General features: G+C 48.7%; 1 protein-coding gene across 6 annotated transcripts in view; it reads right to left on the minus strand.

Moving 5' to 3' along the window:
• The window catches only part of ECE1 (endothelin converting enzyme 1), a 116,947-nt gene that overhangs the window by 54,780 nt on the left and 39,882 nt on the right, over nucleotides 1–22,285 (minus strand). For 4 of the 6 annotated variants that reach the window (XR_012155600.1, XM_073317222.1, XM_073317218.1 and 1 more), the window contains exon 1: nucleotides 11,268–11,411. Coding sequence is in view for 5 of the 6 variants with exons in the window: in XM_073317222.1 (XP_073173323.1) it covers nucleotides 11,268–11,408 (141 nt within the window). In the remaining variant the exon portion in view is untranslated. Of the gene's footprint in view, nucleotides 1–11,267; nucleotides 11,412–22,285 lie in introns of those variants that run through there. The other 2 variants (XM_073317220.1, XM_073317221.1) reach the window with 1 other exon arrangement.

Raw genomic sequence — 22,285 nt, forward strand, 5'->3', positions numbered from 1 at the left:
AGACACTATATTGTTGGCAGAAATATTATACTGAAAACACTGTAGATACTACATAACATAGTCTCTAGTCCAGACAGGTGGTCGTCTGGGTCGGACAGGCTGTCTCTCAAGCCCCGGTTCCAGTGCAGTGTCTTGTTGTGTTGATACTATGGTGAAGTCATCCAATGCAGACTGGGTATTGGCATAATCTCCTCTTGGTGCATAGGCAGGTGCAAGATAAAAAGCATTCCATACGCGCCCATCAGAAAGTCGATAGGTGTAAGGTCCCTTCTTCTCTATGATTTTAAGAGGAGCTGTGAATTTATGGTCCCCTTCGTGTAAAATTCCACGTTTTCATATTCTAATGAAGAAACTGCACTCCAAAGTGAGCTGTAGCTCACGAAAGCTCATGCTCAAATAAATTGGTTAGTCTCTAAGGTGCCACAAGTACTCCTTTTCTTTTCACTCAAACTTTGGTTTCTTAGCACCCCACCGCTTGTCTGTGAAAGCCTTATACTTTACTTGGTTCTGTTCAACTGTTTTTCTCACATCATCCTCGGTTGAGGCATCAGGTCGTGCCTTTAACAATCCAGCAACGTTCAGTTTAGTATTCATCTGTTTCCCATGCAGTAACTCTCCGGGTGATCTTTGCGTTATGGCATGTCGTGTAGCCCAGTATGCTTGCAAGAAATCAGTAGTGAAGGTTATCCACAATCGCCCTTCCAGTTTAGCCATTTGCAAACTCTCTTTCAAACTTCTGTTAAACCATTCGATTTCCCCATTGGCTTGAGGGAAATATAGGGATGACCTTCTGTGTAAAATGTTCCCCTCTGCTAGAAAAGTTTCAAACTCCAGGGAAGTAATTTGACTACCATTATCTGAAACCAGTTTTTGGGGTTACCTTCCCTGCTAAAAACTGAAGAGAGGAACTTAATTACTGTAGCAAAAGAGATTTGCAATGTAAACGCTACCTCGGGCCATTTACTGAAATAGTCTATTGAAGTGATGGCATAACAGCAGTCAATTGGAGCAGTATGAAAGGGTCCTTACAATGTCAATTGCCACTTTTCCCCATGCAGATTCAGGAAGAGGAACAGGCTGTAATGGAGGGATACATGTCACTGCTGTCTTATCATGCATTTGGCAAGTGACATGGGATTTTATGAGTGCTTCAGTTTGAGAGTCCATCCCTGGCCACCAATACAGATCCTGTAGTCGTTGTTTGGTTCTGACAATTCCTTGATGAGTATCGTGTGCAAGGTGTGAGTTTTGACTGTAATTCTTCTGGCACAAGGAGCCGTTGTGTATCTCATAGCACACAGCCATCAAGCAAAGAAAGTTTGTCCCAAACTCTAAAATAAGGCAGCAAAACTTGGTCAAGATTTTTAGGTTACTGGGCCATCTCTTTGTTAGAAATTCCCGTAGTTTTTGTTGAATTGGACATGCAGAACAAGCAGCTTGAAATTGTTCTTTTGTAACTGCAGTGAGAGCGTTGTAATAAGTGTAACCACTACACCCTCATCCTCCGGTGGACCATCTGGTGAAGGCAAAGGCAGGCGAGAAAGGCAATCGGTGACCACATTTTGGTTTCCAGGCTTATATTCCAGTTCATAATTGAAAGAGAGTAGTCTTGCAGACCACCTAGCAATACGATATCCTGCTCTTCCCAGTCCTTTCATGGTGAGCAACATAGTCAAAGGGCTGTGGTCTGTGCGCAACTTGAACGTGCAGCCCCCACAGGTAAGTTCTCCATTTTTCCGTAGCCCAGACACAAGCAAGTGCTTCTTTTTCGACTGTAAAATATTTCCTCTCAGCATTACTTAGTGTCCTTGAAGCAAATGCAACAGTCCTCTCTGTGTTGTCCTCATGAAGTTGTGTGAGGACAGCCCCAAGTCCACAATCAGAAGCATCAGTAGTTACAATTGTTGGCAATGCAGGACTGAATAGTGCAAGTACTAGACTATCCAATCAAGTATTTCACCGTTTCGAAACTAGCTTGTTCATCCGTTAGCCACGCTAACGTTGAACTTCTCCATAGTAATTCTCGTAACGGTTCAATGAAAGAAGCATAATTGGGAATGAATTTTGTATACCAGGAGGTAAGACCCAAGAAAGAACGTAAAGTTTGCAAATCTGTTGGAGGAGGAGCATTTAAAATTGCCAGGATATGATCTGGATCAGGTTTTAGTCCAGCCTGTGAAATTGTATGCCCCAAAAAGGAGAGCTCAGTTTGTCTAAATTTGCATTTGGACCTATTGAGCTTGAGACCTGCTTTGCTGATGCAGTTTAGTACAGACTGCAGGTTATTGTCATACTCCTCAGAAGTATTTCCAAACACGATAATATCATCCAGATAGCACTGAACTCCATGTTGATTCTTCAGAATCAATGACATCATTGTTTGGAAGGCACCTGGGGCAGATGCGAGACCGTATGGAACATGTTTAAAACTAAATAGTCCCTCATGTGTAATAAATGCTGTGAGGTCTCCACTATCTTCATGCAACATAACCTGGTAGTATGCTGTCATAAATATAAAGGGAAGGGAAAGCACCTTTCTGTATACAGTGCTATAAAATCCTCTTACCTGTAAAGGGTTAAGAAACTCAAGTAACCTAGCTGGCACCTGACCAATAAGGAGACAAGATACTTTCAAATCTGGGGGTGGGCGGGGAGAAGGCTTTGTCTGTCTATCTGTGTGATGCCTCTGCCCGGGGACAGATCAAGAAAGCAAGCAATTCAACTCCTATAGTGTTAGTAAGTAATCCAGCTATAAAATGCGTTAGATTTTGCTTTTGTTTTTGACTTGTGAAATTCGCTATACTGGAGGGAATGTGCATTCCTGTTTTTGTGTCTTTTTGTAACTTAAGGTTTTGCCTAGAGGGATTCTCTACGTTTTGAATCTGACTGCCTGTGAGATTATCTTCCATTCTAATTTCACAGAGGTGCTCCTTTTACCTTTTTTCTGTCTAAAAAAGTTCTCGTTCTTTTAAGAGCCTGACTGATCTCTCTATGATCCTAAGACCCAGGGATCTGGGTCTGTGAATTACTTTGTAATCAGTTGGTTAGGATATTATTCTCAAGCCTCCGCAGGAAAGGGGGTGTAAGGCTTGGAGGAATAGGAACTCCAAGTGGTCCTTTCCCTGATTCTTTGTTAAATCACTTGGTGGTGGCAGCGTACCCCCCAAGGACAAAAAGTTTGTGCCTTGGGGAAGTTTAACCCTAAGCTGGTAGAAATAAGCTTAGGGGGTCTTTCATGCGGGTACCCACATCTGTACCCTAGAGTTCAGAGTGGGGAGGGAACCCTGACATATGTGCTCTGCAAATCAAGAGTAGAAAACATCTTTGCTCCACGGAGTTCTGCAAATACTTTTTCTATGTGAGGAAGAGGATGGCTATCAATCACAATAGCTTTATTTGGCTCCCTTAAGTCCACACAAAGGTGAATATCGCCACCCTTCTTCTGCGTCACTACTGTAGGTGAAACCCATTCTGAGGAGTAAATCTCTTCAATAATGTCCTTTTGAACAAGTTTTCTAAGTTCCTCTGAAACAGCTTCCCTGACTGAAAATGGTAAGCGCCGTAACTTCTGTCATACAGGCATCACATTATTGCACATTTTAACTTTATGCAGAAATCCATAAGCACAGCCGAGTCTCTCCTCAACCTGGTGTTGGGTCCCAGCTGAAACTGGTGTGTATACCACAAGAGTGCTTTGCTGAGGAAGATCAATTCGTCCATTAACTACCCTGCGATTTAAAGAAGCCAATAAATCTCTGCCAAGGATAGGAGTGCCTTTGTGGACAATGACAGGTTTCAGAGTAACAGCCGTGTTAGTCTGTATTCGCAAAAAGAAAAGGAGGACTTGTGGCACCTTAGAGACTAACCAATTTATTAGAGCATAAGCTTTCGTGAGCTACAGCTCACTTCTTCAGATGCATATCGTGGAAACTGCAGCAGGCTTTATATATACACAGAGAATATCTGTGGACAATATTTGTGGACAATGTAGAACTCTGCAGTGACACAGCAATCACCAAAAGTAACTATTGGTGGCAGGCAGCCATGTACTGGAATATGGTTTTTCAAATAGCACACCAAGTGAAGTTTGGGTTCAGTAAGAAGCACATCTTTAAAGTAATGCAAATAGATGGAATCAGGTCGTATAGATACTGCTGAGCCAGTGTCCAACATTAGCTAACTAGAGTGTGATTTGCCTGAGGGTATGGCGGAAATGTTTACAGTGCACTTTATTTGTTCTGGAATATGTGCAGTAGTGATTTTGTCCACGCTCAGCACAGTAACATCTGGTATTGTAACTGCATGCACCTGTTGATTGAACTGGCTGCTGCGACATACTTTAGCAAAATGCCCAATCTTTTTGCAATGATTGCACTGAGCTACTTTTGCCTGACATCCTGTGTAGCTTGCAAGGTGTTGTGGGGATCCACAGTGAAAGCATGCTTTTACTGTATTTTGAATTTGCTGATCTGGTCAATTTTCTTCTTGTAATCGTTTGTCTGCAGCGATAGTGAACTTTTCTGCAAAAGGAGTCACAGCCTGGACTCTGCCTCCTATATCCATGCTCATTATTTTGGCTTCAGCTGTAGCTGACTCAATCTGAGTAGCAATGGTTACACTAGAAGAAGCAATAAGTTGTGGTTCTAGAAGTAAACTTTCTCTTACATGAAGCATGGTTGTTTTCTCAATGAGCTGGTCTCTAATCATCTCATCTGTCATATTCCCAAAGTCACAAGTTACCATCAGACTCCTCAGGGAAGTAATATACTGCATTATAGTCTCTCCTGTTTTCTGCTCACGCTGGCAAAATCTGTAGCGATTAGCTACCACATTCACTTTTGGCACAAAGAAGTTCTTTAATGCAGTGAGTGCAGTCTCATATTTATCATCTGCAAGGGGAAAAGTGTAAAATATGTGCTGCCCTTCTGCTCCAAGGCAGTGGATTAGCAGAACACGCTTTCTTTCTTCAGAAATCTCTATAGCACTGATTGCAAGCAGAAAAGTCTCAAACATATGGATCCAGGCAGTAAAAGTAACTGGAGGCTCACCTGGGCTTTGCAGAAAGGGTGCAGGTGGGTTTAGAGGCAGAAGATCCATCCTCATCACCAAAATGTTGTAGCAACCAGGCAAGGTACTAACAAACTTCAAAAGGACTTTATTTTTCAAGTGGAAACTTCTTTACCAAGCTGCTGCTGCACCCTTGGTAGCTCTCATTCCACCTCTTCAACTGCCCCCCCCCCCCCCGCTTCCTGTTTCCTGTCCTTTCAGACTCCCAACAGCCAGTGCTCCCAGTTCTAACAATTACAAGCAGCATCTAAACACCACAAATAGGCAATCAAACCAGTACGTCCACAACATAATGTTTATGCTGCAGCTAATGTAAACCTTTGGCATAGATTTGAATAAAGCTGTTTCCAGCAGATCTGCCTTCAACTAGCTCCTAAAGACAGACTTTATGGCTGTTTAGATGCAGGAACCCTGTCACACCCAAGCTTGTAAGGCACAATACAGTTTAAGATGATTTACTGTGTGGAGACTGAGCAATTTTTCCATACCATGTTGAACTCCTGGAACTGACAGAAATTCCTGCCTTTTACCATCTGCACACATCAGAAGGGAGACAAGTTGTGACTGTCTCTCCACTGAGCCTCAAGCTTAACTTAGAGATGCTGTTTTACATACTCAGAGGCAGCGATTCTTAACTTCACACAGAACCAGCATGGTCTTTTTGAGGCTTGATTGCCACAGTACCTCTGAATTAGTTGGTCCCTGTGAAATGTTGGCTCCACATCCTTGGTAAGTGGTTCTGATCCAAACTCCGAGGGATCACACTAGCTACCGAGAATGACTGGAGGCATCCTGGGGTAGCTTGTGCATGCGGCTGCAGGGAAATTAGAACCTTAACTTATTAATTTTATTCCTACCTGTGTACCATTAATTCAGACAAAGGATGGTTCTGAGTGTTGCTGCACTCACTCTGGGAACACGTGCCTCCTCTGTGCACCAGAATCTGCACACACTTGTGTATACAACATTTTTCTAAGCAGCATGCAACTCCTTGGCAATAGGCCCAGCCCAGTGCGGCTCTCCTAAAGATGGATAGGTCTATTTCTCTAAGTGCCTTCTGAAAAAATGATCTCTTCCCTGATAACATCCTCCATTCTTGACAGGCTAGAACACACACAGGGCAGCCCCAAAGCCAGTCCCTTCCAGCTGTTTAACAGCATGCACCACTCCAACACATCCACTTTGAATGAAGAAGAATCCTGCGTCCAGCTGACCCTACCGAGGAAAACTGAGGCTGGCTGTATGAAATGGCTGCAGTTAGAACGGGCTGGGGCACTGAGAGGAAGGATGACCCAATGATTTGGGTGCTAGTTTAGTTCCTGCTCAGCCCTAGATTTTCTGTGTGACCTTCTGTGACATTATCTGATTAAAATATGACCACACAGATCATTGTTGCAACCACTGTTATATATTTGCAACAAATCTTGTACAAAATGTGGCATGTAAAATGTCTATGAAAAGGTTATTGGCTGGTTATGATTACGCTATTGGTTATGAATATTGGCTCTATACCTGGATTTCAAATGTTTGCTCCTGGGGTAATGCCCACAAGGTAGTTAGCCAGCACATCTTTGAGGGACTATTCAAATTAAGTAGCTCATCAAGAAACACTTAACGGACAACGGACCATGTGAGATGCCCATCTACACTGAATGGACTGTCCCGCAAAGATGCTTTTTGAGGTATAGGTAATGGCTTCTGCAGTGTCCAGACCTTCATGCGTGGATATGTGACTTGCCCATGTGACTCCAAACACTATCTTGTCACCTGTAATTTTCCACTAGTGTGCTGAGGGCTTTGTTTGAAACAATGGGTTCCCTCCACATGGCAGGAGATATAAAAGTCCGTGGAAACCCCTCCATTTTGCCTCTTTTCTGCTCCAGCCTCTGGACTATGAATTTATACTAAGGGGGCATTCTAACCACTGGACTGAGGACCTTCCAATGATTTAGAAGCAGCCAGAGACTTGACTTAAGCCAGCAGTTTATCCAATCACTGCTACAAGCCTGAACCAAGAACTTTGCAGTTATTGTATGTATTTGATTCCTTTAACCAGTTTTAACTCTCACGTTTGTTTCTTTCTTTCTATGAATAAACTTTTAGATTTTAGCTACTAAAGGATTGGCATCAGCATGATTTTGGGGTAAGATCTAAGTTATATATTAACCTGTGTGTGTGGCTGGCCCTTTGGGATCAGGAGAACCTTTTATTTGATGAGACAGGTTGAAAAGAACCACTCCCTTTAAATCCAGTGGTGGTGATATAAGAACTGGAATAATGAAACTGCTTTTGTGATTTCCTGTTAGCCCATGTGGTGAAACAGAAGTTTACTTTTGTTGCTGACTTGGTATATTTTATGGAAGAAATAACCACCAATCTTGGAGTTTATCTGCCCTATTTCTCAGCAGTTTGTCCTGAATTTGGCATCCTCAGTTGTGATCCCCTGAGGCATGGTTACACCTTAGCTCTCTGTATTGCCCCACCGCACAGGGGTGTGCAAGGTGTGACAAAGTTCCAAGCCTGTATTGGTGGGTTCTGTACTTCCGGGTGGATTCAGTGACCTCAGAAATTCACTAAGGCTCCAATGTGACCTTTCTTTCACAATGTAATGGCAAGAGTCTCAGCCTATTGACAGGTTTCAGAGTAGCAGCTGTGTTAGTCTGTATCCGCAAAAAGAAAAGGAGGACTTGTGGCACCTTAGAGACTAACAAATTTATTTGAGCATAAGCTTTCGTGAGCTACAGCTCACTTCATCAGATGCATTCAGTGGAAAATACACTGGGGAGATTTATATACGCAAAGAACATGAAACAATGGGTTTTACCATACACACTGTAACGAGAGTGATCAGGTAAGGTGAGCTATTACCAGCAGGAGAGCGAGGGGGAAAAAGCATTTTGTAGTGATAATCAAGGTGGGCCATTTCCAGCAGTTGACAAGAACGTCTTTCCACTGAATGCATCCGATGAAGTGAGCTGTAGCTCACGACAGCTTATGCTCAAATAAATTTGTTAGTCTCTAAGGTGCCTCAAATCCTCCTTTTCTTTTTACAGCCAATTGAGTTACTTTCATCACAGGCCAGTATGGGAGCTGGGAAGGGGAAATACCCCACAGTCTTTGTTGCTCCGTAGAGCTCAGAAGGCACAGTTTGGACCTCCTGACTGGACCGAGTCCTGCTTCCCTTCTCCAGGGGATCTCTGCAGAGCATGGGGCGGGGCTGGGGAAGAACCCGGGTCCACCCTCTATTCCGGGTTCCAGCCCAGGGACCCTAATGGTAGCAGCTGTTGGTGGATTTCCCTTCACCACTGCAGCTGCTTTGATTCCCTGGGCCACTTCCCCTGTGGTCCCCTTTTCCTAGCTTCACCCTCACCTCCAGCTCCTTTCACCTAGACTCCCCCAAAGGGGCTGGAAAGGAGAGCTTTTAAGCGATATGAGCGAGACCTTGCTTGGTTCCAGCTGTCTCCATTACCTAACAGCCTTAACTGACACTTTGCCAATTAATTGGGGTCAGGTGCTGGCATTAGCCAAACGACCTTAACTGGTTAATTGGCATCAGGTGTCTTGACTGGCCTGCAGTAGCCTTTGTTCAGCTATCCAGGGGACAGGGACCTGCTCATTCTGAGGCTGATATAGCTGCCTTCTACTACTCTCTCATCCTTCCGGTCTGAGTCTCTCACAGAGGATAAACATATTCAACACTGGGAGGTGCTCTGATACTACAGTGGTGGGAGTCATAAATCCCTTTGATAGACAGGGCTGACACCTGCAAGAAGGACCATGGTCAGAACTGGTCCTCCAGCATCACAGCACCCTTGTACCGGCTGCAGCATCAGTTCAGGGCTGACGCAGAGCCCTGCACACTGAATCACCACAGCACTTCCTGCAGCACCCGGACTCTGCTGGACTCGGAAATGCCCCACTAGCCCCTGGCAGCAGCCAGGTTCTGTAAGTGTCACACTTGCAGCGCAACTCAGACCTGTATTGTCTGTTCACTGCTCCTTTGCTGAAGGAGATTCAGGGCTTGGAGTGAAGAGGGGTAGTGTATCGAGTGGTGGAGTTCAGCAAAATCCCATCGGGCCCAGCCTGGGAAACAGGGCAGATGTAAGAGGGGTTTGTTTGACAGTTTCAGACCTTGGTATGTAGTTGCTGACTCTGTTTATTTCAAGGGATCAGGAAGGTCAGCGAGGACAGCATCACAGGGCAAGCTAAAAGGGAGACCGTACTGGGTTCACTCAGGCAAACGCAGGACTTTTTCCTTCTTTGGAAAGTTCCTTTAGACCTGTAACAGGTCATTAGCATTAATGCCTTGTTTTCACAACTTTTCAGGCCAGAAGGGACTGATCTGATCGTCTAGTCTAACCTCCTGCAGAGCCCAGGCTGTAGAATGTCACCGAGTGATTCTGTGTTGTACTGTGACCTGTGGTTGGGCTAGAGTATCTCTATAGTAACAACATCCAGCCATGAGTCAAAGTCTCCCAGTGCCAGAGGATTTACCGCATCCCTTGGCAAGTTATGCTGATGGTTAATTACCTTCACTGTTAAAAATTTACATCTGATTTCAGTGTGAACTTTGCTGGCTTCTACTTTTAGTCACTGGATATTAGTATGCCTTTCTCTGTGTGGTTAGAGAGCCCTCCAGCATCAGAAACCTCCTTGGTGCCTGTAGACAGCGATCAGGCAGGATGAAACTATATTTACTGTGGGGCTAATCTCGTCCTTCCATTAGCCAGGGACCCAGCAGATGGTGTGGAGTTAACTGAGGGTAGGTGGGACAGCTCAGGAGGGCGAGCTGGCACAAAGCACACACTCTGCTGCTCATCTCACCATGGACTAGGCTCTGCTCTGCCCCTCACTGCACTTCAGCTGGGCTGCACCAGGCACCTGTCAGGTCAAAGCTTCAGCCCTAGGGGGTGTGTATTGTGCACAGACAGGGCAGACTGATAAGAGTTTCTAGGAGTTCTCACATCACCACTCCTCTGGCTTGCCTGCCTCACAGCCTCTCCCTAGGGGGCCTGGCAGGGCAGCCCTATTTGTGACACCAGACATTGGTGGAGTCACACCCAGGCTAGAGTTAGCCCCCAAGTGTTTGTGTTGAAGTCACTGTGTCTAAGGCTCCCGACTGCTGACAGACACAGCCCTGGGACAATGGGGCTGGGCCGGAGGTGATTGCTTAGGATGGAGAATTCAAGAGAATATCTGCCAGGGCAAATCCCAAAAGCAAAAACTGCCTGTAAAAAGGTTTCAGAGTAGCAGCCGTATTAGTCTGTATTCGTAAACTTAAAAAACAGACTCCAATGAGAGACTGCTGAATTGGAATTAATTTGCAAACTGGATACAATTAGCTTAGGCTTGAATAGAGACTGGGAGTGGATGGGTCATTACACAAAGTAAAACTGTTTCCCCCTCTCCCCCCTCCCCCCCCGTTCCTCAGACGTTCTTGTCAACTGCTGGAAATGGCCCACCTTGATTATCACTACAAAAGGTCCCCTGCCCCACTCTCCTGCTGGTAATAGCTCACCTTTCCTGATCACTCTGGTTACAGTGTGTATGGTAACACCCATTGTTTCATGTTCTCTATGTATATAAATCTCCCCACTGTATTTTCCACTGAATGCATCCGGTGAAGTGAGCTGTAGCTCACGAAAGCTTATGCTCCAATAAATTTGTTAGTCTCTAAGGTGCCACAAGTACTCCTTTTCTTTTTGCCTGTTGAAAGTGTTACTGGTTCAGACATTTCCTGGGCTCAGATTCAGTGAGTCCCCGCATGTCTCTAGCCTGGGCTATCTCAGGTACAGAGCTCTAACCCACCTGACCAGGTCTCTGCAGAGCAGAAGACCAGGCTCCGCCTGCAGCCAAGTTTAAACAGACAGGCACTTTCCCTAGCTGTGCTGCAGCCCTGCGAGAGCAGGCCAGGTGCATGCACAGTCAGGAAGCAGCCTAGATAGAGAAGCACGGTGAATGGGGCTTCCATGGTCACAAGGTAGAGGGGAACAGAGGAGGGTACAGCGGGCCCATTCTGACTTGCTACATCACTGGAGGAGAGAGTTCCTTTCTATCAGCAAGGCACAAGTTCCCTGCACATCCCCCTTGCTCACGGTATGGTGGCAGGACAATCACTGGGGGAGAGAGAGGGCTGTGTTTGGAATGACCTTACAGTCACATTGCTTGCAAAGTGGAGTATCACGGACTGGATAGCCTACCTGGATTCCATTAGGGTAAACTTCCCCTTCCCCGATTGAGTCCATCAGATCTTCCTCATCCAGCGTCGCCCGCTTGTAGGTGGACATCTGAAACGTCAAATGGAGAACAGATTCTCTTAGCATCTCCATGGCAAGGAACATTTAAAGGCATCAGCCAGACAGACACTGCTTTGTGAACAGGGCAACTCAGACATCAGCTCAGCCCTTGCAGGCTGGATCTTCATCTCCTGTGATCTTTGCTCAGACTAAGAAGCTGGTGATTCCAGAGCCATCTGTCCAAGTGTTACCAGGTAAGTCTCTGAACAAGGTTAATCAGGGCAACCTCCCCTTTCTCCCTGGATCAGCTCCACAGATCCTTCCAAGAGAGTCGAAGTGGAATGGCACCTGAGGCAGCAAGAGAGGCTTTGGCTGGGACATCTGCCCAGCCAGGTTGTAAGTCCTCCTTTGTGCTGAATCCAAGTGACTGAGATATAAAGTTATTGAACAATTATAATCTGAAGAAATGCAAAAAAGGCACGAGAAAGGCAGCCCACCCACAGGCCAAACCACCCGCCCCCATGTCTCCTCTGAAGCCTTCCTCTGAGCCTTAAGTAAACTTTCTCTTTCAATGGGAAGAAAGACTCCTGTGCAGAGAGGGGCTGCCGAGCTCAGCCTGGGAACATCAGACATGCACGTTTCAAAACACAGAATCAGGGAGCAAGTCAGAGAACAGGAAGTAAAATAAAGTCTGCCTGCGTTTGTAAAGCTGCATTCCACAGCAGGAGCCAACGGATTGTTCAAAACTTTCAGAGGCCAGCCTCCTTTCCTCATTGTTGGCTCCACCGGGCCTCAACTCCATCTCTATCCTGCCTTATCCTTCCTGCTTATCTAACACACCAGAGCTGCTCTCCAGTGAGGAGAACAAGGGACAGGCAGAGGGGATGGTCAGAGAAGCAGATGGTTCTTGCAGCCATCATCATCCAAATGATATACCAAGAAATAATCATTTCATTCACATGCTGTACCTTTCCATGTAGTCAAATGTGCTGAGTGTGCCATGCCAGCCTGGAGCTTGCACCTGTGCCTAGGGTGACTAGATGTCCTAGCTGGCTCGATTGTCCCAGCTTTGAGGGACCACCCCCAGAGGGTCTGAAACTGGGGCAATGCACTGGATTCCACTGAACCAGCCAGGAGGGCATCCTTCCACTTCTGCCCAACTTCTCCAACTCCACCACTACTGCCTACCTTTGCAACTGTTGTCTACCAAATCTAGCTGCTACCCAAGCAGCATCCAGTCCACTCGCCAAGCCACCCCTGCCTTTGCCCCAAGCCTTCCTAAATGCAGTAAGGTGTGCCCTGTCTTCAGCTTTAGAGGTCAAATCCTGGTGCCCTAATCTAGGCTCCCTCATTTAAATTCTTGCCCCATATAGTCCCCATCCATACATCTATTTAGAGGCCTCCAGACTGTTGCAGTCTCTGAATGGCTCTAAGTTGGCCCTGCCAGAATTAGCAATGTGTTCAGCCCCAAACCCTGGATCTGAGCATATTCAGTATCTAGGCTTTACAGTTCAGGTTTATCTCTAGCCTGACCCCCCCTTTTGAGGGGACTGGAAATGCATCATGACTGAGGTCACAGCAAGTAAGGGGCAGGCAAGCCAACAACTTATTACTGGATGCTTATTGTGGGAAATCAGGGTATGAACCACAGGGTATGTGGAATGACTAGGATGGGATCTTTTGTAAGGACACCACAACCTCAGCTCAGGTTTAGGAGCCTGCACAGGAATTTGTGGAAACTGAGTCCCTGTGCACAAGGGCAGAGCACAGTTGTTTCACTCCAACAAGATGCCATGCAAAACTCTAGAGTCCTGAGTGAGGTCTTTGGGTTTGTTCAGGCTCCAGGCATGACTGAGAGGCCTGAGTGCATGAACCATGGGAGACAAAGGGTGCCTTATGCCTTCTTTGCATTCCTCCTACGTGGGCCTATCTACAGGTCAGCACAGCCTCAAGCATATGTTAGAGCAGCCCTGAGGCTGCTCCAATTTAGCTCTGCTTCCCCAAGAACCAGACAATATCTGTAGCACTGTGTGTTCTGCCCATGCCTCCTTCTCACCCTTGGCCTGCCCCAAAGGTGCCCCTTATGCTAGAGCCTGGAACAAGGGCAGATCTATGGCAGTGGGAGAGTCCCCTTGGAGGATGTTTCCAGCCCCTTTACTCCACCAGAGCCATGAAAAGAGGCCTTAGCAGGATCAGGAATCTACCTCAGAGGGTGCAAGGAAAAAACCCAGCTCCCTCCAGAAGGCCCCAAGGCCATGTGCTGAAACCCCCACTGGCCTGCCCCCCGCTACCCCAGGTTGTATTTCCACACAAGTCTAATTGAAAGTCTGATTCCCTCTACAGTGTTCTCACCTCTTCCCCCCACGCAGATACTCAGGGTGAAGTTGCTCAGGCCCCAGAGCACGGGTGGGGAAGGGGAGATTGTGCTCCACAGCAGCACAGAAGGCCTGAGTCTCCACTGCCCATAGGTAAGTATTCCATCTGCTTGGGCCAAAGGAGGGTGAAATGCTACCTTCCAATTTGTTATGGTTTCACCTGCCGTTTGGCCAGCTGTCTCCAGGAGCTGTAAGGCACAGGTCAATCGAACTCACTGACCCCTCCCGGCCCTCGACCCATGGCCCTGGCAACACAGGTGTGTTGGCACTAGACTGCCAAGTAGGGTTGCCAACAGTCTAATGGCACAAACCCAAATATCCTTGTCCCACCCCCTGCTCTGCCCCTTCCCTGACACCCCTCCCCATTCACTCAAACCCCCCTCCCTCCATCATTCACTCCCCCGCACCCTCACTCGCTTTCACCAGGCTCAGGCAGGAGGTTGGGGTGCAGGCTCTGGGAGGAAGTTTGGGTGCGGGAGGGGGTGAGGGAGTTTGGGTGCAGGCTCTGGGCTGGGGGTTGGGAGCGGGTGAGGAGTGCAGGCCCTGGCTGGGCGGCACTTGCTTTTGGGATCCACCCAAGGTAACCAGCACATCCCTCTGGCAGCAGCTCCTAGGCAGGGGGCCAAGGGGTCTTCGCACGCCACTGCCCCTGCCTGCAGGCAATGCCCCTGCAATGGGAGCTATGGAATCGGTGTTCAGGGCGAAGCAGCACACGGAGACCCCCTGCCCCCCAGGGGCTGCAGAGACGTGCCAGCAGCTTGTGGGCACGGCAAGGAGCCAAGGCAAGTAGGGAGCCTGCCTTAGCCCCGCTGTGCTGCTGGACTGTTAACGCCTAAAATCTCCCGGTTTGGCTGCAATAGCCTCTGGGAGATAGAGCATGATTTCAGGAGACTCCTGGTGAAACCGGGAGAGCTGGCAACCCTACTGCCAAACCAGCGCACTGTTCCACTCGCCTTGTGCTGCAGCAATGCCACAAACACCCAAGCTCCAAGACTCTCCTCAGCCTGTAAAGCCCTATTACCACTGGGTACTGAGTAGCCCTCTTGGTTGGGGAACTGAAATACATTTCCCCAGTGCAGGAAGGAATCACAGCCAATTGCACAAACAGTGCTACTGGGATACAGCTCTAGCAGCTAAGGGGTTAACCAAGAAATCTAGTCTGACAACAATCTACTGGTCATGTTTTGAAACACTTCTTCCTCCCTTTCCACATGTCTCACAAACACTCTCCTTCTATATTAAACAGAACATTCAAACACAAGCCCTGCCACAGCTGACCTTGCTCATTCTTTCTAACAAGCAGCTGCTGCCACTTAGCCTCTTGAAATATCCTGCAGGATACTGCACCTGGGTTTTAATTCCTCAGTCAGGGACTGGTGCTCTCCCAACAGCATTCCGCATTCAAAACACTGATAAACAGAGGCCCCTGCAAGGTCACATACATTTATGAATTGGCTAATACAAATCTAGAGTAATATACTCCTACATTTCAACTGTGTCAGTTACAACTGTGAAGTTAATTGAATCCACCTATCTGAAACTCTGTGAATACTACCAGAATCAGGGTATAGGAGGGAAATGTTTAGAGATCAAAGGAAAACACAGCTGGAAATGAAGCTGGGGATATTCCAGGTTTCTGATTTACGATACAAGAATGTTTCAGGGTAAGCAGGCCAAACCCACCAAACAGCATGATGGAATCATCTGGACTGTGGACGCTTCTTGCTGCCACAGATCCGAAGTCTGCAAGCTGGCCTATGAGGGCTGACTCTTACGGACCTCCAGTGAAGTCAAGAGGGGTCAGCCCTCGGCAGAGCTTGCAGAACTGGAGCTATAGAGGGGAAATCCTCAACTAGCTGCTTTGAATTGCAGAGTTGAATCAGAAGGCATCAGTTACACGCTCCTGACTCTTGAATACATCTTTGCACCCTGTTTCAGCATTCAAATACTGTCTCTGAAATGGAGTGAGCCGATCACTTAGAACAAACAGTGTGTGATGGAGTGTGCAGGCCTTCTCTGCTCCCTGCTGGAGACATTGCTGCCCTGACACACCCACCCAAAGGAGGAGTGTCACCTGCGAAAGAGGAGTGGGCAGTGAGGTTAGATCACCGAGCATCATCATCTAGACAAGCCACGCAGGGTAGAAAGGCTACAGCTGCAGGAGGGGTTCCGGGCTGCGGCTGAGGGGTTTGGGATGCAGGAGGGAGCTCTGGGCTGGGATTGAGGGGTTTGGCGTGCAGGAGGGGGCTCTGGGCTGGAGCAGGGGGTTGGTCTGCGGGGTGGTGTGAGGGCTCTGACTGCGGGTGCAGGCTCTGGGTGGGGTTGGGGATGAGGGGGTTGGGGTGCAGGAGGACACTCCAGGCTGGTGCTGGTGCTTGGGGCAGGGGCAGTGCACGGAGTTCCTGGCTGCCCCTACGCATAGGAGCCGGAGTGGGGATATGCTGCTGCTTCTGGGAGCCGTGCAGAGCCACGGCAGGTAGGGAGCCTGCCTTAGCCTCGCTGCGCTGCTAACCGGACTTTATACGGCCCGGTCAGCAGGATTCACCAGAACCCTCAGGGTTGGTTGAAAACCAGATGCTTGGCACCCTAGAGCTGCGTGAAGCTGGGACAGGAGAGGAGGGGCCTGGGGCCTTCAGTTAAACCATGTGGCAAGCTGTTTATTTGGTCGTGGCTGCCATTTTTTAATTGAGTTTCAATTAATTGTTACTGGACTCGAAGGGGCTCCCTGCTCAGGACACCTTGCTCCTGGGCAGCTTTGACACAGTGCTTCTCTTCCATGCTACCTTTCATCCAGTTTTACAGATAGGGAAACTGAAGCATGGAGGCTAAGTGACTCGCTGGAGGTCACAGATTGGGGCCCTGGCCCACTCCCATTGAAGTCAGGGTAGGTTTTGTCACCAAATTTCGTAGGAGCAGTTTGGGGTCATAAATCAATGTCAAAGCAAGAGTTAGGACCTAGGTTTCCCAGCCCTATGTGCTAAAGACCCCAAATGGCTGCCTCTGTCTTTATAGCTTAGAGCTCCATTTCAGTATTGGGTCTTTGTGTAGCCACAGAGGAACCACTAGAATTATAATGATATGACTTTAAATTATGGACGGAAGAGGAAGGCTGTTCTTGGGGTTAATACATGGGGCTCAGGAGATCCAAGTCTCTACCACATGCTCTCTGTATGATCTTGGGCAAGTCACTTAGTCTCTCTGGGGCCCAGTTCCCCATCGGTGAAATGGTAGTAATGAAACTTTCTGTCTCCCACCCTCAGCCTACATTGTCTGTTCAGACTGTAAGCACTGCAGGCAGGGACTGTCTCTGTTCTGTGTCTGTACAGTGCCTAGCACAACGGGGTACCAATCCACGGCTGGGGCTCCTAGGCACTGCCAAAATACTTAGGCACGGTGCTTAGCACAACAGGCCCCATCTCAGCAGGCACTTCTGCAATATTGCTTCCAAATCATGATCTTGCAGGTAGCTAAAATTCCTGGCATTTAATCAAGAGTGACATTTGCATGTTGGCATGAAATGAGTAGTGCTGTGAGGAATGACCTACATAGATACCACAAGCTAGCTAGCCTGTAGCTGAGGAGTTCGAACCCAGATGCAGTATACATACATTGCCAGTAGCTATTTACTGAGGTGGAACTGAATCAATTATAGGGAACTACGAGAGAGATTAGAGGCATGTATGTAAAATTATTAAGGGTTTGTCTTTCTGGGGAAACTGACTGGAAGAAGTGGTATAATTCGAACACTATGGCTAGGCCAGTACAAAGCCCACGTGGACACTCTATTCTGGAATAAAAGTGAATTTTTATGTAGTTAAGATGAGTAATTATGCCAGAATAAAGTGTCTTTTATTCGGCTATGCCAGCGTAGCTATATGCTATGCCACTGTGGCTCCAGCAGTACGTTTCCCTGCATACACAAGCCCTACAGCTGAATGAAATAAGCGCTGCCAGCAGATCGAGGGACGTGATTATTCCCCACCTATTCGGCACTGGTGAGGCCACATCTGAAGTACTGCGTCCAGTTTTGGGCCCCCCCACCACAGGAACCCGAGTTTCTAATCTGCCAGTGGATGCTCCCTGCCCAGCTCTGCCCAGGCCCTGACCCCACTCCACCCCTTCCCCCAATGCCCCACCCCACCTGCTTCTTTCCACCCCTGCCCCTCCTCTTCCTGCCCTCGCCTTGCCTCTTCCCCGCCCAGTTCCATCCCCTCCCCTGAGTGCGCTGTGCCCTCGCTCCTCCCCTCTTCCCCCAGCACCTCCTGACGTGAAACAGCTGATCCATGGTAGGTGGCAGCGCTGGGAGGTAGAGGGAGATGCTGATCAGTAGGAGCCATTGGCAGGCAGGAGATGCTGAGAGGAGGGCTGCTGGTGGGTGCTCAGCACCTGCCATTTTTTTCCCCATGGGTGCTCTAGCCCTGGAGCACCCACGGAGTCGGAACCTCTGCCCCCCCCCCCCCAACAGAAAGGATGTGGATAAATTGGAGAGTCCAGCGCAGGGCAACGAAAATGATCAGGGGGCTGGGGCACATGACTTACGAGGAGAGGCTGAGAGAACTGGGCTTGTTTAGTCTCCAGAAGAGAAGAGTGGGGGTGGGATTTGATAGCTGCTTTCAACTACCTGAAGGGCGGTTCAAAAGAGGATGGAGCTCGGCTGTTCTCAGTGGTGACAGATGACAGAACAAGGAGCAATGGTCTCAGGTTGCAGTGTGGGAGGTCTGGGTTGGATATTAGGAAACATTATTTCACTAGGAGGGTGGTGAAGCACTGGAATGGGTTCCCTAGGGAGATGGTGGAATCTCCATCCTTAGAGGTTTTTAAGGCCTGGTTTGACAAAGCCCTGGCTGGGATGATTTAGTTGGTGTTGGTCCTGCTTTGAGCAGGGGGTTGCACTAGATGACCTCATGAGATCTCTTCCAACCTTAATCTTCTATGATTCTATGAAATCACTGGGGTTTTTAAAGCCTAAAAGGCTGTTTCTTTCATAGTAGGGAATCCTTGTGCTTTTGGGAGGGCTTGGAGTTAAGCATTAACAATGGTCTCTGCATAGGCTGCTGTCTGGAAAGTAGCACCCACTCAACATCTAGGAGGAATTCCCTGTCAGCCATGTGCTAGAATGGATCCATTAGATCAGATGGAGCCCATGGAACTTTCATGATGAAATTAAATATATGCTGAACAGTCACAGCCCTTTTCATGTGCCCTTGGGGTCACTTCCGTTCTCCGGTTGGGGACACGAGGGTATTTTGGGGTTGTTCCATTCTGGGTAGTGCAAACAGGCGGGGTTGGCTGGATTCATCCCTGTGTGAGTGCTGGGATGGGGAGAAAGGGAGAGGCTCAAACTGCCTTCTATTCTGGGGCTGCTGGAGCAAGTTTGGCCCACAGCAAAGGCTGCAGCAACCCCCTCCCACCAAAAAAAAGTTGTGCTCCTGTTTCAAAGGGACTCTGCAGGGGTGGAGAATTGTCAGGGTGGCCGATATGTCCTAGTTACACCCCATCCTGCTCCTTTTCGCTCCAGCTCGCTCTCTACAACCAGGGCTTCTGAGGAGGGAGCATAGGATCAGCTCTGCCCTGGGCAAAGAGGCCTCGTGGGACAGGGTTATTCCTGGGGAGGGGGGGATAGGAGCTTTACCCTCCTGAACCATGATAATTGGGTCCTAGTGTCCTATCTTCACTGTGAATTCTCACTCAGTTACAACAGGCTAAGCCTCCCACATGGCTATATCATCATTCCATACCATCGACTGAGCTATGGGGTAACAGAGTGGTACAGCCCGGCAGCTGGATAGGGCCTACTCTTTGCTTCCCTGCTCCGTGAGGAGTCTCTCACACCTGTGCCAAGTACTCGCCATAGCAAGCTCTTTGGGGCACAGGCTGTCTTTTTGTTCTGGGTTTGTACCAAGCCCAGTGCAATGGGGTCTTGATCCATGATTCTGGCTCCTTGGTGCTACCACAATACAAGTCAATTATTATTACTAATAGGAATGGGAGCATTTCCTCACTTTGCACAGATGTCAATGACAATGCAAGGTGAGGGCAGTGAAGACTCTGGCTGGTTCAGGATCCTTGCTCTGAGGAGCATACGGTCATAGATGGTGCAAGTCAAATGAGACATGATCTGTAGCACACTCCCAGCCTTAGGCCAAAATCTGCAGAAGTGCCCAATGATTTTGTGGGCATTGATTTTTGAGAGCCCCATGGGAGATGCTATAGGCTTTATGTCTAGAGGTGCTGAACACCTACAGCTCCTGTTGGCTTTCATCAGAAATGCTGCTTCCCAGCCCCTCTGAAAAGCTGGGTCCAAGAGGGGCTTACATTAAGCCCTCATAACACAAGGCATCCCAAATCAGTGGCCACTTTTGGTCCCCAGGAGTGCATTGTTGTGTCTCTTACTCCAGGATCCAGTCACTAACCATGCATATTACACCCCAGCTTGGCACTCTGCAACTGAAGTTATGTTGGGCCCATTGTAGCTGGGGCCAAATTGGGAGAGACGCTGTTGACTCCATCAACCAAAATATCTTCAGGCTGATGTGAGACTCCCCTGAGCATCTACCCAGAAAATTACAATTGGAGAAAGTCAGAGATGGGAAGATCTGGTCATCAATTTGCCCTTCTCCCGACACTTTTCCAGCCACTACATTTATCTAAGCATGATGTCCTCTCCAATTCTTTGGCATAACTGATGAAAAAGCAAATATGACCCCTCCAACCCTGCTGTAGCTCAATCAGAGGACCTGTTTCTTCTCTCTTCCAAGCCAATTAATCCCTCTTTCCTGCACTCTGCCTTGCAGCCATTTGTGATCCCCGCCCTCGAGAGAGAGCAAGCGGAAACCTCTCCCATTCTGACAGGTTTCAGAGTAGCAGCTGTGTTAGTCTGTATCTGCACAAAGAAAAGGAGGACTTGTGGCCCCTTAGAGACTAACACATTTATTTGAGCGTAAGCTTTCGTGAGCTACAGCTCACTTCATCAGATGCATCAAAGCTTATGCTTATGCTCAAATAAATTGGTTAGTCTCTAAAGTGCCAAAAAAACAACGCTGACACTTCTACAAAGCTGTTTTTTCCTTGGAGTGGCAGAAAGGCACTTTCCATTACAAACAGAAACCTAATGCTCGGTTTCCCCTCCCTCTGCATAACGGTTGAGAGAGGCAATTCAGTTCAGCTACATTATTTTATCGTCAGTGCCTATCAGAATCTTGAGGCACATCTCCAGCAAAACTGCTAAACAGGACAGTTGTAGCAAAGAGGCTCAGCGAAGCCCTTTCGCCCACACTCAAAAAATCAACCAGCTACATTCTGCCTCCTCCATACACAGCCAATAGCATGGTCTGCTGGACAGGGCACGGCATGGGGCCTCAGAGACTTAGCTCCTAAATGGCTCTGCCAATAACCTACTGTGTGACCTTGGACAAGTCAATTCGTGCCTTCATTTCCCATTTGCCCAGGGATGGGTAAACTTTTTGGCCCAAGGCCCACATCTGGGTGGGAAAATTGCATGCAGGGCCACGAATGTAGGGCTGGGGCAGGGGTTGGGGTGCGGGAGGGAGTGCAGGAAGGGGCTCAGGGCAAGGGGTTGGGGTGGAGGAGGAGGTGCGGAGTGCAGGAGGGGACTCAGGGCACAGGGTTGGGTGCAGAAGGGTGTGGGGTGCAGGAGGGGGCTCAAGGCCAGCAGTTAGGGTGCAGGAGGAGGTGCAGAGTGCAGGAGGGGACTCAAGGCCAGGGTGCAGGAGGAGGTGCAGAGTGCAGGAGGGGACTCAAGGCATGGGGTTGGGTGCAGCAGGGGGCTCAAGGGAGGGAGTTAGGGAGCTCAGGGCAGGGGGTTGGGGTGCAGCAGGGGGTTAGGAGGCTTAGGGCAGGGGGTTGGGATGCAGGAGGGGTTCGGGGTGTAGGCTCTGGGCTGTAGCTGCTTACCTCGAGCGGCTGCGGCGTGCAGCGGGGCTAAGGCAGGCTCCCTCCCTGCCTGCCCTGGCCCTGTGCCACTCCCAGAAGTGGCCAGCATTTCCAGCAGTGGCTCCTGGGGGTGGGTGGGGCAGGCAGCTCCACCACACGCTACGCTTGCCTGCTGGTACCATCCTGGAAGCTGCATTGGCCGTGGTTCCCTGTTCCTGGCCAATGGGAGCTACGGGGGGCGGTGCCTGCAGGTGAGAGCAACGCATGGAGCCCCTGCTCCCCCTCACTCCCAGGGGCCGCAGGCATGTGGTGTCAGCCGCTTCCGGGAGTGGCATGGGGCCAGAGCAGGTTGCCCCATGTGGCTTAATCAACCTTGTGGGGCTTGTGATGACCCCACATAGGTACCCGTGGCCAGTTAAGATGAACGGCATAAAGACCATTGCATTGGTGGACTCCAGGACTGCCATCACGCTGGTGTCAGGGAAACCAGTGGAATAGGACCAGCTGTCTCGGGCCAAACACACAGGGATAACCTGTGTACATGGCACTGTCAACTACTATCTGACCATCCCTGTACAAATTGAAGTTCAGGGGAGTACCATGAGGGTGACGGTGGGGATGGTCCCTAAACTCCCATATCCAGTCCTCATAGGATGAGACTTCCCAGGGTTTGGGAATCTACTTTCGGTGAGTGAGTCCGAGGAGGGTAATGAC

Source organism: Lepidochelys kempii, chromosome 18 (assembly GCF_965140265.1).
Source record: "Lepidochelys kempii isolate rLepKem1 chromosome 18, rLepKem1.hap2, whole genome shotgun sequence".
Lineage (NCBI taxonomy): Eukaryota > Metazoa > Chordata > Testudines > Cheloniidae > Lepidochelys > Lepidochelys kempii.